Genomic DNA, 15577 nt, shown 5'->3' with positions numbered 1-15577 from the left:
ATTGGCAACAATATGGTGCATTTAAAATATTAGAAACAATATTATATTTCAAGGTGGGATGGATAATGTGGGAAAATTGGTGGGGTATGGTTCATGGGCAAATTATATTTTGATCAAACCCGTGCAACGCACGGGTTATATACCTAGTATACATGTATTTTAAGCTACATTTTGCTTACATGACATCTCACCAATGACCCTTTTTTTTAACTTTATTCTTAATTAATCATTCTTCTACTTTGCTTATGTGTCACTCCCTCAAACCATTATACATAATTTTGATAAAAAGAGTTACACTAATCTATTGCTGCTCCCACATAAGAAAGACGTAAGAATAGGAATGTACACATCGCAGTAAAGTGTAACTGAACATTATTATTTTAATTAAAATAAAACGGAGTTTTCACATTTGTTATCTATATACCTATAAACCATAATCAATTTTCTCCTTAAAAATAGTAGTGGATGGAGTTTGATAAAGTTTCATAATTATGTCTATTGAAATAATTATTTTGGTCTCTATATACATATACATATACATGTATTCTAAGCTACATTTTGCTTACATGGCATCTCACCAATGACCTTTTTTTTTTAACTTTATTCTTAATTAATCATTCTTCTACTTTGCTTATGTGTCACTCCCTCAAACCATTATACATAATTTTGATAAAAAGAGTTACACTAATCTATTGCTGCTCCAAAAAGAGGTAAGAATAGGAATGTACACATCGCAGTTAAGTGTAACTCAACATTATTATTTTAATTAAAATAAAACGGAGTTTTCACATTTGTTACCTATATACCTATAAACCATAATCAATTTTCTCTTTAAAAATAGTAGTGGATGGAGTTTGATAAAGTTTCATAATTATGCTATTGAAATAATTATTTCGGTTTATCCTAATATAAATGAATCTCTTGGTATAGTAGTCCAGTGTCCTCCTCCATTGCACAACTCTTTGACATCCTTTCTTTTAAAATAAAAATCTTTGACATTCTTCATTCTTATAAGTTATAAATCCTTCCACTGCTATTTTTTAAAACGCTAATTGCTATAATATTTACACCATCATCATTGAATGTGTCTGTTTACATTCTTTCACATAAAGCTTAAAAAGATGTTACATTTTAGATCATCTTAATTTTCCTTTTTCCCTTTCACCTATATAATAATCACACTAATCTCATTCCTTTTCTGCTCATTCTGTAACATTTCATGATCAATTTTATCATTTACCTCATTCTCTCTTCATTTTTCCATCATGTCTACTACAGAGGACAATAACACCGAACCACATCTTTCTACATTTTTCCTCAACCATGCTATCCAAATGTTCTAATCTTATTTCATGTTTTTTATTTTCACAAGTCGGGAGATGTCAAAAACAGTAGTACATATACCTTTCTCAATGAACTCTACAATGCCACACATAAGACCAATTTCAACATTAAGATAGCACGAATGTGGGATACTATTTATTTGTTTTTTTATATATTTTTTATTCCATAACTCATGTTTCTTAACTATGACCACCATTCACTCACTCATTATCTCTATCTACATGTATTTTAAGCTATACTTATGCCATGTGGCTCTCTTTTGTTCTTGATTCCCTACTAATCATTCCTTACTATTTATCTTTCATTTCCCATCCGTTGCAAAAATACACCATTTACTTCACTTCATGCAAGTTGCACAATGAATGCATTATAATCCATTTTATTAATATTGTGCGGTTACATTTTAAAATTATTTGTATTCTTGATCAATCCTCTTACACACACAAGTTTACTATAAATCTACTCATTTTTTTCTAAGCTTACATATATGTTGCTTATATTATCCTTTTCATTTCTTCTTCCATTTCATTTTTTTTACAGTTTTGATTTTCTCTTCAAGCTTCGTGTGTGTGTGTTTTTCTATTTCTATAATTTTTCATATTCTCTAATGGATATTTTTTCTTTGATTTCACATAAACAGGTTTTGGAAAAAGGGAGATTTTTGTTGAAAGGACACTTCATACATATGAAATGGTGATTGTATTTTTTAATTGAAAATAAAGTATGTTTTTCATTATTATTTTTCATTTAACATTGTTATGAGATCAAAAGTTCACTAAGCATGTGGAAGGAAACATATTAAAAATGCATAAAAATGAATATTTTTTCATTCATTTTTATTCCAAGACAACATGTGGTTGTTCCTATTATTATTAGAGATTTTTCCTTCTCAACTAATTGCCAAAAGATGAAAGAGGATTTGGATGTAGAAAGTAAGAATCTTTATCCATAGGTGTTAGTTTAATTTGATCAAGTATCCATGTCTTTGTAATAAGATAAAGTACTCTTATTATGTTTTTAATTGAATAAAGGCCTAGGTAACTAATTGTAGAAGCAGACATCTATTCAAAATTCTAATGGAATGTTCTTGATCTTCGTGAAATTGGAGAAACAAAATCATGTTTTGATGATTAGAAGGCAACGACATGGAAATTTAGCCCTTGACCATGGAATTGGCCGATCTTCATACTTTTCATCAATTGAGTTCCAACAATTAAGTGGAAATTTTTTGGGGAAGTTTTATTATTACTTTATTTTAAGGATAATTAAAAGACTTTATTGTCATTTAATGCAGAAGGCACGACAATGATCAGCTCCTAGAAGATTCTAGGCAAACCGAGTCCACGTCGGAATGAGAGGGATTCTAAAACCGTGCAGGTATGAGACTTCATGGTTGAAGCAACACTTATAAAAATTGTTTGGTACTAAGTATAGTCGTATGGGATCATTTTTCACAATGAGGAGCATCTATTTGTTGCTACTTGCTATGTAGCGAATAGTATCATAGATTCATGGGTGATTGATAGTGGATACACAAATCACAAGGCTTATAAGATGTTTTCCTTTCCTCTGGTAGCCATTCCACAAGAACTTAACGGCTAGGTGTGCTTGACTAGGAGCAATTTTAATTTAGGATGGGTGACCTTCTGAGGACAAAACACGTTGAAAAGACGCGTGTTGGTTTGTACGGTTAATCGGCAATACTTAGAGTTGTCAGGGATGTTACAGAGATTACGTAGATGTCAAAGGCAAAGGTTGTAGTTGTTAACACACCAATCAGTACTAAGTTAATTTCTTAGGTGTTACTTGTATCTAAAATAAATCAGAATCTTCTTAGTGCCGGTCAAATGCTTGAGAAGAAATATTATTTGGTTTTTCAAGTCATGACATGCACTATATTAGATGCAAAAGCTTTCCTGTATGTTTAAAAAAGCCTGAAATGGTTGGCCATGTTAACTATTTTTCTTTGAAATCCATGAGTTCAAAGCAATCAGTAGTTCAAAATATGCCTTCTATTTAGACTGTGATGCTGTTTGTGAAGCATTTCAGTTTGGAAAACAAAGTATGATGTCATTTCCTGCTGGACAGGCCTGGAGGACTCGTGAAAAAATTGAAGCTAATACACACTAGTTTTTGTAGTCCTATGAACATACCAACTCTAAATGGCAATAAATACTACCTACTATTCATTGATGATTTTTCCAGAATGACATGGGTGTTCTTTTTAAAGCAAAAGTAGGAAGTCATTGCTGCGTTTCTGAAGTTTAAGCCCATGGCGGAGAATCAAACAGGAAAGCACATTAAGAAGCTAAGATCAGACAATATTGAGTATTTTTCCTAGGTTATGTAGACTAAGTCTATTATGAAGTTTTTTATGTAATTTAACAATGAAGTGAAGAACATCAGTAGTGTAGTCTGTCAACTAAAGCATGGATAATAGATTCTTGTGCGACTGATCATACTTTAAATTCATTGAATTGAATTGATTTGATTCTTAACATAAGAATAAGATACTTACTACCTATTCCTATAGGAAATGTTAATATTTCAGACGGTCTAAACCTTAAGGATGTTCTATTCTTACCTGATTTTAATATCAACCTTGTGCCTATTATCCTTTTGACTCTCTTATTTCACTTAACATAGAGTTTACGGGGTTTCTTCCTTGCAAAGGATTTTGCATAGCCATTGCTATTTGATATTATTTTCTAAGGATTTTAACATGTCATTTGAGAAAAGTTTGAGCAGAGCTTACTGTCTATGCATATATGAATGGCTTTGAATAAAACTTTATTTTTTAGTAGTAGTGAATTTGCTAAATTTACCTCACAAAGTTGATGCAAGCCCTATATAGAAAGAAATGGATGAATGCTATTTTTTTTTTTTGCTTCATCTAAAGATTGAAAAAATTGTGAAACTTCATTATAAAGTAAAATTGTTTATGGTAAAATTTACCCCAAACATAAGCTTTCACACATTCAAATGGCAACATATTTGTCATTTTGACAAAATTTTGCTTCATATAAAATGAAAATAGAGTAAGTCACACAAGAATATTTTTCTTTCCAACCATTAAGGATGAAGAATCAAAGCACATCCATAACATGGCCCAAAATTAAGCTCCAGTTTTTGCGATTTTAGTTTGAAAGACTTATAAGAAAAACTGTTCCAACAATTAACATGGCAAAAGATCAATACAACCTACCAGTACATTCAACAGAACCACAAAAGCAGTACTTCTTTTTGATATTGCCATCGGAATCACGAACTGTATCTATCGTGTAATTGTAATCGTATGTCAGCTCTTGCAAGGGAGGAATGTTCTCAGCAGCAAATAACATGATGTGAGGAACCCTGCTGTCTTGATGATCATAAAGGACATTCTGAGCATAAAGATTAGGGGAGCAACTATGGTTAACAAATCTCCCCACATTACCAAACTGAGCGGCATCGGTAGTGAAGTCAGAATCCTCCACTACTTCACTTGAACTTGAATCTGGAAAAAGGTTTGAAAGTCCATCCCAAAGATTATTGTTGTTTTTGTTATTTCCGATATCGAAAAGATACTCATCATTGCCGGTTCTTTGTTCAGCTTCCTTTTCTTCAAGAACCTCTCCAATATATTCACAGATAAAACTTCCTGAAGGGATGGAATTTAAGGATCTTACACCCCATCCCATTGAATTGGTTTTAAAAATTTCAAGTTGAATATTTATGCCAAGTTGGCTAACTCTATTATGGCAGGTTGAAGGGCACTTGCATTTAGGACCACACTCATAGACTAGAGGCTTTACTTCTACAATATCCCCATTATGATTAAATGGAATCTCGCCACCATTTTTTACTACACAAGAACATTTCTTATGGTCAGAGCATCCATTAGTACAATTACATCCTTTTGGAGGGACAAGATTGCAACATTCAGGATATATCATCTCGGTTATGTATTTAAATGTAGGGGGTTTCTCGTTATCTATGGTGTTCACAGCACATATAGGAATTTTCTCTTTCCCGTAGGAAATATCTTCGACACATAGACCTTCTCTTGTTTTGGACTTTTTAGATTTCTTCACTTCCTTCAAGGCAAGCTCTGGTTGACCCGGGATTCTTCGCAAGCTAAACTTATAAACCATCTTCCCACGTGGCCCTATATCCTGCCAACATGACTCAACTACATAAAGTCCATCGTAAACATATATCTTTCTTTTACCGTCCATTGATTCATAGCCCCGTATCACTCTAACAGAATTCTTTTCCTCATTACTGTTCTTCAAAGCAAGATTTCCCCGTTCAAGCTTCTGATCTTCTGGCTCTTTATCACTGCTCGTCACGTTTCCTCCCTGTCCTGTATATATCAAAAGATCTGAATTATCTAAGTCATCAGCATAGCCACCCGAAGCAACAATACTAGTTGCAAGGATCTTGTCTTTCTGCCTCACATAATCTATACCACCCTGAATCTGGCGATGAAGGCCAATTATATTAAGCTCTATTCTGAATTGAAATTCATCACCAACTTCAACCCCAGGAACAGATCCCAAGATATTCTCCCCTTCGTTAACATGGCTCCCTTCCTCCTTAAGCTTTTTCGCAGCTTGTAAATCAAACCTCTTCACTTCTTTCACATTTGACTTTGGTTTTGCTTCGGCTTCCTGCAAAATCTTTCTATAAAAAGCTTGGAACAGGCGCAATGCTTTCCTCACTTTATTCCTGGCCACTGAGTCATTCTCATGACCACTAAAATTACTATGACCAAGAGGAAAAACATTTACGCTCGAACCACGTGATTTTGGGACACTTTTAAAGTGTTTGTTATTTTCATTAGGGTCTAGGGAACTCTTCTCCACTGTTACTAATTGACCCATGTCATCAGAACTAGAATTTTCTCTTTTCTTTTTCAACGGCTGGTGCCCAGAATGATTCAGTACACCTTTCGACTTGGTAGCAGTTTTTGACTTGTCCAGCTGGGCACAAAAATCAACTTTCTTTCCCTTACTTTCCCTTGCTTTCCATTCTGATGTAGCCATCAAACCGTGCACTAATTTCCTGCCTGATGAGACCATGGAACTACTTTCGAGTTTTACAGTGTTGATGTTTTCTGCTTTAACCACTACCTTAGAATTTATGTTAACCAGAAGATGATTATATTTTTCAGGAAGGCTAGTGTTCCCTTCAGAATCAGCTTGAACAATGTTATCAAACTTTCTCTTGTTATTTTCTGCTTCGTTTACGTCAGTGGCTTCAACTTCTTTCAAAGAAGAAAGCTCCTTCAGACACTCATCCTGACTGAGACAGGGAGCATTGCCTCCACACAAACGTGGAAAATCTCTGAACACTGCAACTTTTTTACGAGGAGCGTACCTTTTAGTTAAAGCCTCCTTCATACAAGCACCAGCACCACCAATATTGATAGTGGACAAAGAGGATTTTGAGTCATCAGGCGTAGCTGCCTCGCCATCTGGATACGATGCCTTTGATATATAGGATAAATCTTGTTTTACGGCGCCTTCTGTTGCAAATTCCATATCCAAAGTTTCCATACCCGCGAATCCCAGTTTTTCAGGTTCATCGTTTGCCAAAGTAGACTCATCCATTTGATGAGATGATATCACTGCATTTTCGTTCTTCAAACTACAGTTTTCAGTTGCAAATTCCACATCTAAAGTCTCCAAAATAATCACATCAAATTGATGAGATGAGACCACGGTAACATCCTTTTTCAATCTACAGTCTTCAGGTGCCAATTCTGTATCCATAGTTTCCATGCCAACCAATTCCACTTTTGCAGGTTCATCGTTAGCCAAACTATCCCCATCCACTTGATCAGATAAGAACATCGGATCCTCCTTCTTCAAACTACAGTCACTTGTTTGTTCAACAGTGTTTGTAACCAACAAATCCTCGTTCAACTCAAAATTTTGAGGATAATTTTCTTCGTTGGTACTATCAGCTTCACCTGAGTCTTCGCCACTCTTATCCTCAACACTCGTACCATCAGCAGAAATTTTCCAGCTCTTAAGCTTAGGTCGATCAACAATAGTTGAGTCCCCATTTTCCATCTTCCTAACCAAAAAGTTGGAATTAGGTCTAAATAAATATTATATAAAACGTTGAGGATGACTATGATCAGATCTATGACATGTTTGATTTGATTTAGATTAAAGTTATTCGGAATACCTGGATCATGATGGAAATGTAAGTTTCTCTGACAGCAATCCGAGTCGCAGCTGATTTGGTTCTTCTTAGCTGTGCTTCAATTCTATAGGGAGAAAGAAATGGCTCTGTTACTGATTAAAATAAAAGTAATTTTGATATTAAATAATTTAGGCATTATATTTTAGAAAATTTTATAAATAATATTAGAATCTATTTTGCTTTTGTTTACCGATTTAAAATTATATATATTTTTTAAAATAATTTAGTTTGTTTGGATACAATACAACTATATAAAAGAGATTTTTTTGTTACAAAATTAATTCAATTCTATAAACTTTATTTTCTCAATCCTCTAAAAAAATTTATTTTTTGAGAAACTACTCTTAGGATTCGTTTGGATTGCCTTATATTAGATCTTATGCAAAATAGTTTATGTAAATAGATAAGCTTTTACATATTATTTATAAGCTTGTAAAGGTAGTTTATGAAAAAATAGTTTATGAAGATACCATTTTCTCATTTGAAGTTGTTTTTTAATTTAGATTTTTTTTAAATTGTGTAACAAACGGATGCAATACTTTTAAAAGTTATTATTTTAAGTGATTTGAGGGCACGTTTGTTACGGGTTAAAATAAAATTGATTTTGACATAAAATAATAGATATTATATTTTAGAGATTTTATGAAAAATAAGAATCTATTTTGCGTTTGTTTACCGTAGTAAAAATCACTTTTTTTTTTTAACAAATAACCTAGTTTGTTTGGATACAACTATATAAAAGAGATTTTTTGTTACAAAATTAATTCAATATTTTAAATCATATTTTCTCTCTCCTTTAACAAAAATCTATTTTTTGAGAAGTTGCTCTTAACAGCTTTTCATTTGAAGCTATTTTTATATTTTTTTTTAGATTCTGAATTTTTTAAAAAGTTGTAACAAACAGATGCAAAACTCTTAAAAGTAATTATTTTATTTAAAAAAGTGATTTTTTTTTCTTAAAAAAGCTATAACAAACGGGCTCTAAAACATGTTTGAAAAATAATCACTTACAAATTCATGGTTTACACTTAATTGAGAAAAAAACACCAAAACAACTTATTTCAAACATCAACTATGAACTTGAACATATAAACACATCAATTCCATAAAATTCAACATACTCATAATTACACATCAATTAGGAGCACGAAAATCAACATAAAAAATCATATTTCACACAAAAAATACTTATGACCCATAAGTAGAAAAAGAAGATTATATTCCCTCTAGTCACATTTATAAGCAAAATTTACTTTTTTAATCTTTTTCTCCAGCAAATTCCTTTTTTTTTTTTTTTGCGGACTCTCTCATAACAAACAATTGTCAATTTTTTAAATATTATGCACATCTTTTTAATTATTTTAAAGCCAATATAAAAATTATATTGATGAAATTTCTTCATCTTCATTGTCATCTTGTTCTTGTATTTTGTCAAATGAGTCTTCAGCAATTCCAACGAGTCTTGCACTTTTTCTTCCTTTTGAAGATTCATGTAGTCTTTTATTTTTCTTCTTTCAAATTTGTTCTTTTACTCCATCCGTTTCAAAATGAGTGTCGTTTTTGCCAATTGCACACATATTAAGGAATGAAATAAAGTAGTCAAATGTCATAGCAATTTTACCAGATTATCCTAATCAACTATTGGGTTGTTTTTCATTAAAGAAAAGATAATACCTTGGAAGTAATGTAACATAGTATTAATTGAAGGGTACAATTGAAAAGAAAAAATTATTATTGCATTGGAAAATGAAAGTGACTTTCATTTTGAAACAATTTTTTTTGGCTAAAACGAAACTCTGAAACAGAGGGAGTACTTTACACTTGAAATTTTTAACAATTGCTACTCATCTTTTTTATAGAATTTTTAACTCTTCTTATAACCATTGTTTGTAACAAAATTTTGTTTAAATTTGAAGATAACAAAAAACAAATTTTGTTTTTAAAAAAATAAACTTTAGTTTTTCAAATAGATAGCATTAATTAGTTTTATTAAAAAAGATAAGAGTAATTTTTCTAAAAGACACTTAAAATAGGAACGAAAAATTCAGCCTAAAAAGGGGACGGAGGGAGTATATTGTTAGTAGATATGTCCATTATCCATACTCAATTTTTCTAAAAAGAAATAAATTAGTTTCATAGTTATATGTGGAAATTGGTTACACTTGAGATAACCATTATCCGTAATTAATTTTTGAAAAACACATAAATTAGTTCCATAGTTATCCTTTGTGATTAGCATTAGACTGGTGCTAGTCACACCCCAAAAAAAACAAGTTACACCCCAGAATGACTAATATACCCCTAAGTTGAACATAAGTAAACTTAATTTACATTAACCTAAATTGAATAAGTAAACTGAATTTACATTAACTGAACATAAGTAAACTTAATTTACATTAACCTAGATTGAGTAAACTGAATTTACACAAACCTCTTATATCTAGATTGAACGTAAATAAACTAAATTTACATTAACCTAGATTGAACATAAGTAAACTAAATTTACATTAACCTAAATTGAACATAAGTAAACTTAATTTACATTGACATAAGTAAACTTAATTTACATTAACCTAGATTGAACATATGTTTACACTAACTTCTTATATACATGTAAACTGAATTTACACTAACCTAGATTGAAGGTAAAGTAAACTAAATTTACATTAACCTAGATTGAACATAATAAATAAACTTAATTTACATTGACATAAGTAAACTAAATTTACATTAACCTAAATTGAACATAAGTAAACTTAATTTACACTAACCTAAATTGAACATATCTCATACCAAAACAAACAATAAACAAATAGAAACTCATTGAAAATAAAATTCATGAAATTCACTAACCTTTATGAATATAGTACAGATCAATAACAAAGATGTTGATTCAGATATTGGTTGCACATCTATGGTGATTTGTGGATGAAAGGGGGTAAGGGTTCAGAATGATCATAAAAGATGGGTTTTTAAAAATTTACATGAAGAGGGCAATTTTGATATTATTGTTAAATTTTAAATAAATTTGGGTGTAACTAGTTTTTTTTGGGGTGTGACTAGCACCAGTCTTAGCATTATCCATAATTAATTTTTTTAAAAACAAATAAATTAAATTTTGCAAAATGACCATTATGCACATAAAATTAAGGAGATCATTAATTTTAATAAGGACGATTATGAAATTTTGGTGTACTTCGATTTTTATATATTGTTAGTATATATATATTGTTAGTAGATTCGGTCAATATATATATATATATATATATATTTTTATTTTTTTTTTTTTTTTTTTTTTTTTTTTTGTTAGTAGATTTGGTCTATTGGTAAAAAAAAAAAAATTAGTGGGTGTAGATCTAAGATGATATATTGTTACACGAGAGGTATATAAATATTATAAGATTTAAGAAAGTAGTAACCCTAATTATTCTTTCTTCCAACTTCCTTTTCATCTGCGCCGCCTTCCAATCAACCATAGTATCTTGTTCTCTCTTCGTGGTTCAAAAACAATGCAAGCTGGGGAAGCATCGTCCAAAATGGCAAAAGCAGCATCAACACGTTCATGTTTACCAGAGAAGTTATGGGAACACATCCTCAAATTCCTGAACGACGAGGACAACAACATCTTCAACAGTTTTCATAGAAATGGGACGCTACGTGTCACCCATCACCACCGCAGTTTCAGGTCTCTCTCACTCGTCTCAAAACAGTTTCTGTCCATCACAAACCGTCTCCGATTTTCGGTCACAATCTCCGATGCAACAATCCCTTTCCTTAATCGTCTCTTTGAAAGGTTCCCTAACATTACATCAATCAATATCACCCTCTCTTCCCGATACAGGAACCTAGAAGTTGACCTCAGCGAGCTTCTTGGACAAATCTCCACTTTCCCTTTGGACCTCAAATCGCTCGCTCTCTACGAGCCAATCAGGGTTCCCGCAAATGAATTGCGAGCTTTGTCCGGGACGATGAAAAATTTGACATCTCTCACTTGTTATCGAATGAGGTTTATCAACAAGAATGATCTCTTTTTTATTGCTGATTGTTTCCCTTTACTCGACGAACTCATCCTAACCGACAACGGTAATCCCCAAAATTATGTGCTAGACAATGATGATCAATTATTGGTGCTTCCCAAACTCCGCAAGATTGCTTTATCTCTTAATTTCATTGGTAATCACTCAGTTAAAGATCTCTGCAAGAACTGTGACCTTCTTCAAGAGGCCAAAGTGATCCGTGGTACTGCTGCTCGATATGCGACAGCTAGTTCATTGATGGGTCCACAATATCAACTAGCTTCAAGATGTCGCAGTCGAGCACCTTGAGCTTCAAGATGTTATGATATTTATTATGATGATTCTCTCTATATGGCTGTTCTCTCAAAGAACATATGTATTGGGTTAGATATTATTTTTCCAAGTTTGACTTATTTATTTTATTTCTCAATTTGATTATAAAGTTTCTCATATACTTGTTGAATGAATTTTTGCTCCGCTTTAGTTATTTATTAAAAGCATAATGGCTCAGATTTGTGAGCTATATTGTTTTATAAGAGATGTGAAGGTTTCATTTGAAAGCTTATAAATAAAATTTGTATGACTCCTCTGTCCACATTCTTTATTGTCCAGCAGGAAAATATAATTTCTAACAAATCTTGCAACATTTGTATAAATTCTATTAAACTTTCACTGATTTATTGGCTTCTGACTTTTGAATATTGTTTGTTATGGTTTTTTCACAAATATTAATCAGCATTCACAATTTTAGTTTTCATAATTCCATTTGTTATGCATTCAAACTAGTCTTTAAATCGTGCTCCTTATAGGCAAAACAGAATTCGAGTTCAAGTTTATAACAAACATGAATACATTTGACGAGGATTGGTTTATTTTGGTTAAACGATTCTTAGCATTTTGTTTGAGTTTTGTTGTGGTAAATTTTTCTTAGCCAAACTATAGAAATCATTGTGAAAAAGAGGTACCAGTTTCATGAATGGAGAATAAGAGCTGAACATACCTCACTAGTGATGACTGATGAATGCAGGATTTTTATTAACCTGCTACAGAAATTGTGTCTATCAAGCTTGTGTTAAAAGAACTGATTCTGTGAAGCAGATTGAAGGTATAAATCATATATATTTTTTGTAGAACAAACAGAGGTAGTCAAGTAAGGATTTGGGTGCAACTTTTCGTATTGGTGCAACATTGAATTAGCTTACCAAATGGTGCTTACGTCCAAATGGTTATAAAGTTCTGGCAGAACTTGAATGAAAATTTACTACTTCAGATGATCTAAACTGTATGGATGTTCTATTCTTACCTGATTTTAACATCAACCTTGTTTCAATTATACTTTGGTTTCTTACTCACAATCTGCCTTTATGTGCTTCGAATCTCTAAATATCTATTTCATTCATTTTGATTTTAAATTAGAAACTTCTCGAAGCCTGGTGAAATGGTCATTGTTCTCGACTCAACACCACTTGTCTTTGCACTCATCTTCTTTTACCTTCCAATGCTGCTGCTGCTGCTAGAAAATTCGGTGTGTTGCTGCAGCAGTATTGTTTATTAACTTTAGAGAACAAAACTTTAACTCTATCTGTCAACATATTAACATGTGGTTTAGTGAGAACATATTAATATGTGGTTCAGAAATTGAAATTTTGTGTTATCTTTTTTTCATCAGCTACTTTATGTAACTACTTTCATCTTTTGTATTTTGTAATATTAAGAGATGAAGGGTTACAACTTACAATAAGGATTTCAGAACTCCCTCTTTTAAAATATTAATTTATAACTACTTTCTGTTTGTAGTTTTTTTGTTCAATTAGACTTACAATAAGGACTAACTTTGAAACTCAATCGTCCTAGTTTTTTTTATAATGGCAAATATATATTATAAATTAAAATAAAAAGGAGAGGTCTCCTACAAGAGTCCAAACATACATGCAAATTTGAGTATAAGAAGTACTCACGTCAAGCGATAATAAAATCAAACAAACCCTCCAACAAAAAACAAGAGCAAGAACTAAAACCACAACAGAAACACAAAACTCCTAACAGGAACACCCAATGCCAGCCGAACAAGAGGAGGATTATGAGCAGAACCCCTCAGTCAACCAACCACGAGACAATTCCGCTACAAAACACTAACGGTGCCAACACAGAATGGGTTCATGATCCCACTCATATAAGGAACATGCGTGACTAGAATGTGTACCTAAAAACCACTTCCAAGAGATCAATTTAACCAAATTCACCAACTGGAGCACATACGTCTCCTTCCCCAAAAAGATGCGAGCATTTTGACATCTCCACATGGACCACACAACAGATTGCCAAATTAATAAGAAACTTAACCTCTCATTTTTCCCTCCACCTAAATCAAGCATAAAACAAAGAAGACTCGGTAGATTTGAAGGTGAAACCAACTCCCACCCCTAACAAAAATGTGACAGACCGACTCTACAGTCTCATTACAAAAAACACAATAAATACCACCAGGATCAACTATTATTCTCCTTGAAAAGATATTATGATGAGTGAGAATCTTGTCCTGAAGCGGCTGCCAAGAGAAAACATTTACCTTGAGAGGAAACCAAAACACCCACACCATTGCAATAAGTTGCACAGTAACTTCTGACCTCCCCTCCACCACATTATCTCTCATATGAAGAAATTTATAAATTGATCTCACTAAATAAATGGACGATGAATCATTTCCTCATACCCAAAATTATGCACCTTCAAAGAATTTCAGACTCTCTAAAGCCTGTAGCAGCTGTCCCAAAATAAAAAATTCCCACTAAAAAATATCCCTTCTCCACTTAAGATCCCATACCCAATCACCTCCCTCTCTAATGGTCATATAAAAAACATTAGCTTCTTTCTGAATAGAAACTTGAAATAGCCTACGGAAACAAATATTCAAAGGAATAACTCCTAACCATGGATCTTTCCAAAAAAAAAAAAAAGTAGACCGACCATCCCTAACCTTCCTGAGGCTGACTCATTCCCAATAAGGAGATCTCATTCCACCAGTTTGAGACACCTCTTAAAACCCCCGCCCGCCCCCCACAATGATCACATTGAGACCCTTTCAGATATCTGGCTCCTATAATATCTTTCCACAAAGCCTCCTCCCCCTTTGATCAACCTCCATCACCACTTGCCCAAAAGAGTTAGATTAACCAATCTTAGACCTTTGATACTCAACCCTCATTCACTCTTAGGCTAACAAACATTTGTCCATCGGACCCAAGGAATCTTCCTCGCCCCTTTAGACCCTACCCACAAAAAACGACATTGAATTCTTACAATCTGTCTCTAAAAACCATTTGGCATTTTCATGAAGGAAAGGAAAAAATCAGGGTAGAGTTATGTATTTTAAAAACTCGTCTTGTATAACCAACCATCGCAATTTTTTTTAATTAATGAGATTTAGATTTTTTTTTTATTATTATTTTTTTGTCAGGTAGCCTAGTGGCTAGAATTCACCTTATAAGATGAATAAGTGGGTGACACAATCAAGAAACCAGCCTCCAATGATTCTATTTTTTCAATCTTGTATAAACACGCCTATCATCATCTCTTGAACCTACCATTTATTTTCTCCATAAATCGAACACTGTTTTTCACATGGTGATATTGTTCAAATTCCAAAGTTTCATATAATATATTTCTTCCCTAAAGCAAGGGATTCCTATGCTACCACATATTTTACCCCTCTCAAGAAAAATTCAAATAATCCCTTTAATGTTTACCCTATCTTTTTTTTTTTATTTTTAAGCATCTACACCAGTATTGAAAGTGAAATTGAATTAATTTAAATAAGGGAAAATTACAATGACCTCCACTAAGGTCTATTAAAACGACACTGACACCCCTTCTAGTTTTAAAACTAACACTAATGTCCCTTTAAGCTCTCATCAAAAATACAAACACCTCCCTTACTTACTAACATCGTTAGTTTTCAATTAGTTTTCTTTTTTCTTTCACGGCCAGTTTGACCCCTTGGTCATCGTCAAACAAAAAAACCA

At 32.5% G+C, this 15577-nt stretch overlaps 1 protein-coding gene across 1 annotated transcript; it reads right to left on the bottom strand.

Moving 5' to 3' along the window:
• Window positions 1–4394: 4394 nt before the first annotated feature.
• On the bottom strand, window positions 4395–7395 carry LOC11417181 (histone-lysine N-methyltransferase, H3 lysine-9 specific SUVH6). Its single transcript, XM_024782709.2, has one exon. The coding sequence runs from the start codon at window positions 7179–7181 to the stop codon at window positions 4536–4538; it is 2646 nt and encodes an 881-aa protein (XP_024638477.2). The 5' UTR covers window positions 7182–7395; the 3' UTR covers window positions 4395–4535.
• Between the last annotated feature and the right edge of the window lie 8182 nt (window positions 7396–15577).

This window comes from Medicago truncatula, chromosome 4, assembly GCF_003473485.1.
Source record: "Medicago truncatula cultivar Jemalong A17 chromosome 4, MtrunA17r5.0-ANR, whole genome shotgun sequence".
Classification (NCBI taxonomy): Eukaryota; Viridiplantae; Streptophyta; class Magnoliopsida; order Fabales; family Fabaceae; genus Medicago; species Medicago truncatula.
Note: the sequence above shows the minus strand (reverse complement) of the source record. Positions and strands in the feature narration are given on the sequence as shown.

Excerpts from the sequence above, each read along its gene's own strand:
- LOC11417181 (XM_024782709.2), bottom strand. The coding sequence starts at position 7,181 with ATGTTCTTATCTGATCAAGTGGATGGGGATAGTTTGGCTAACGATGAA.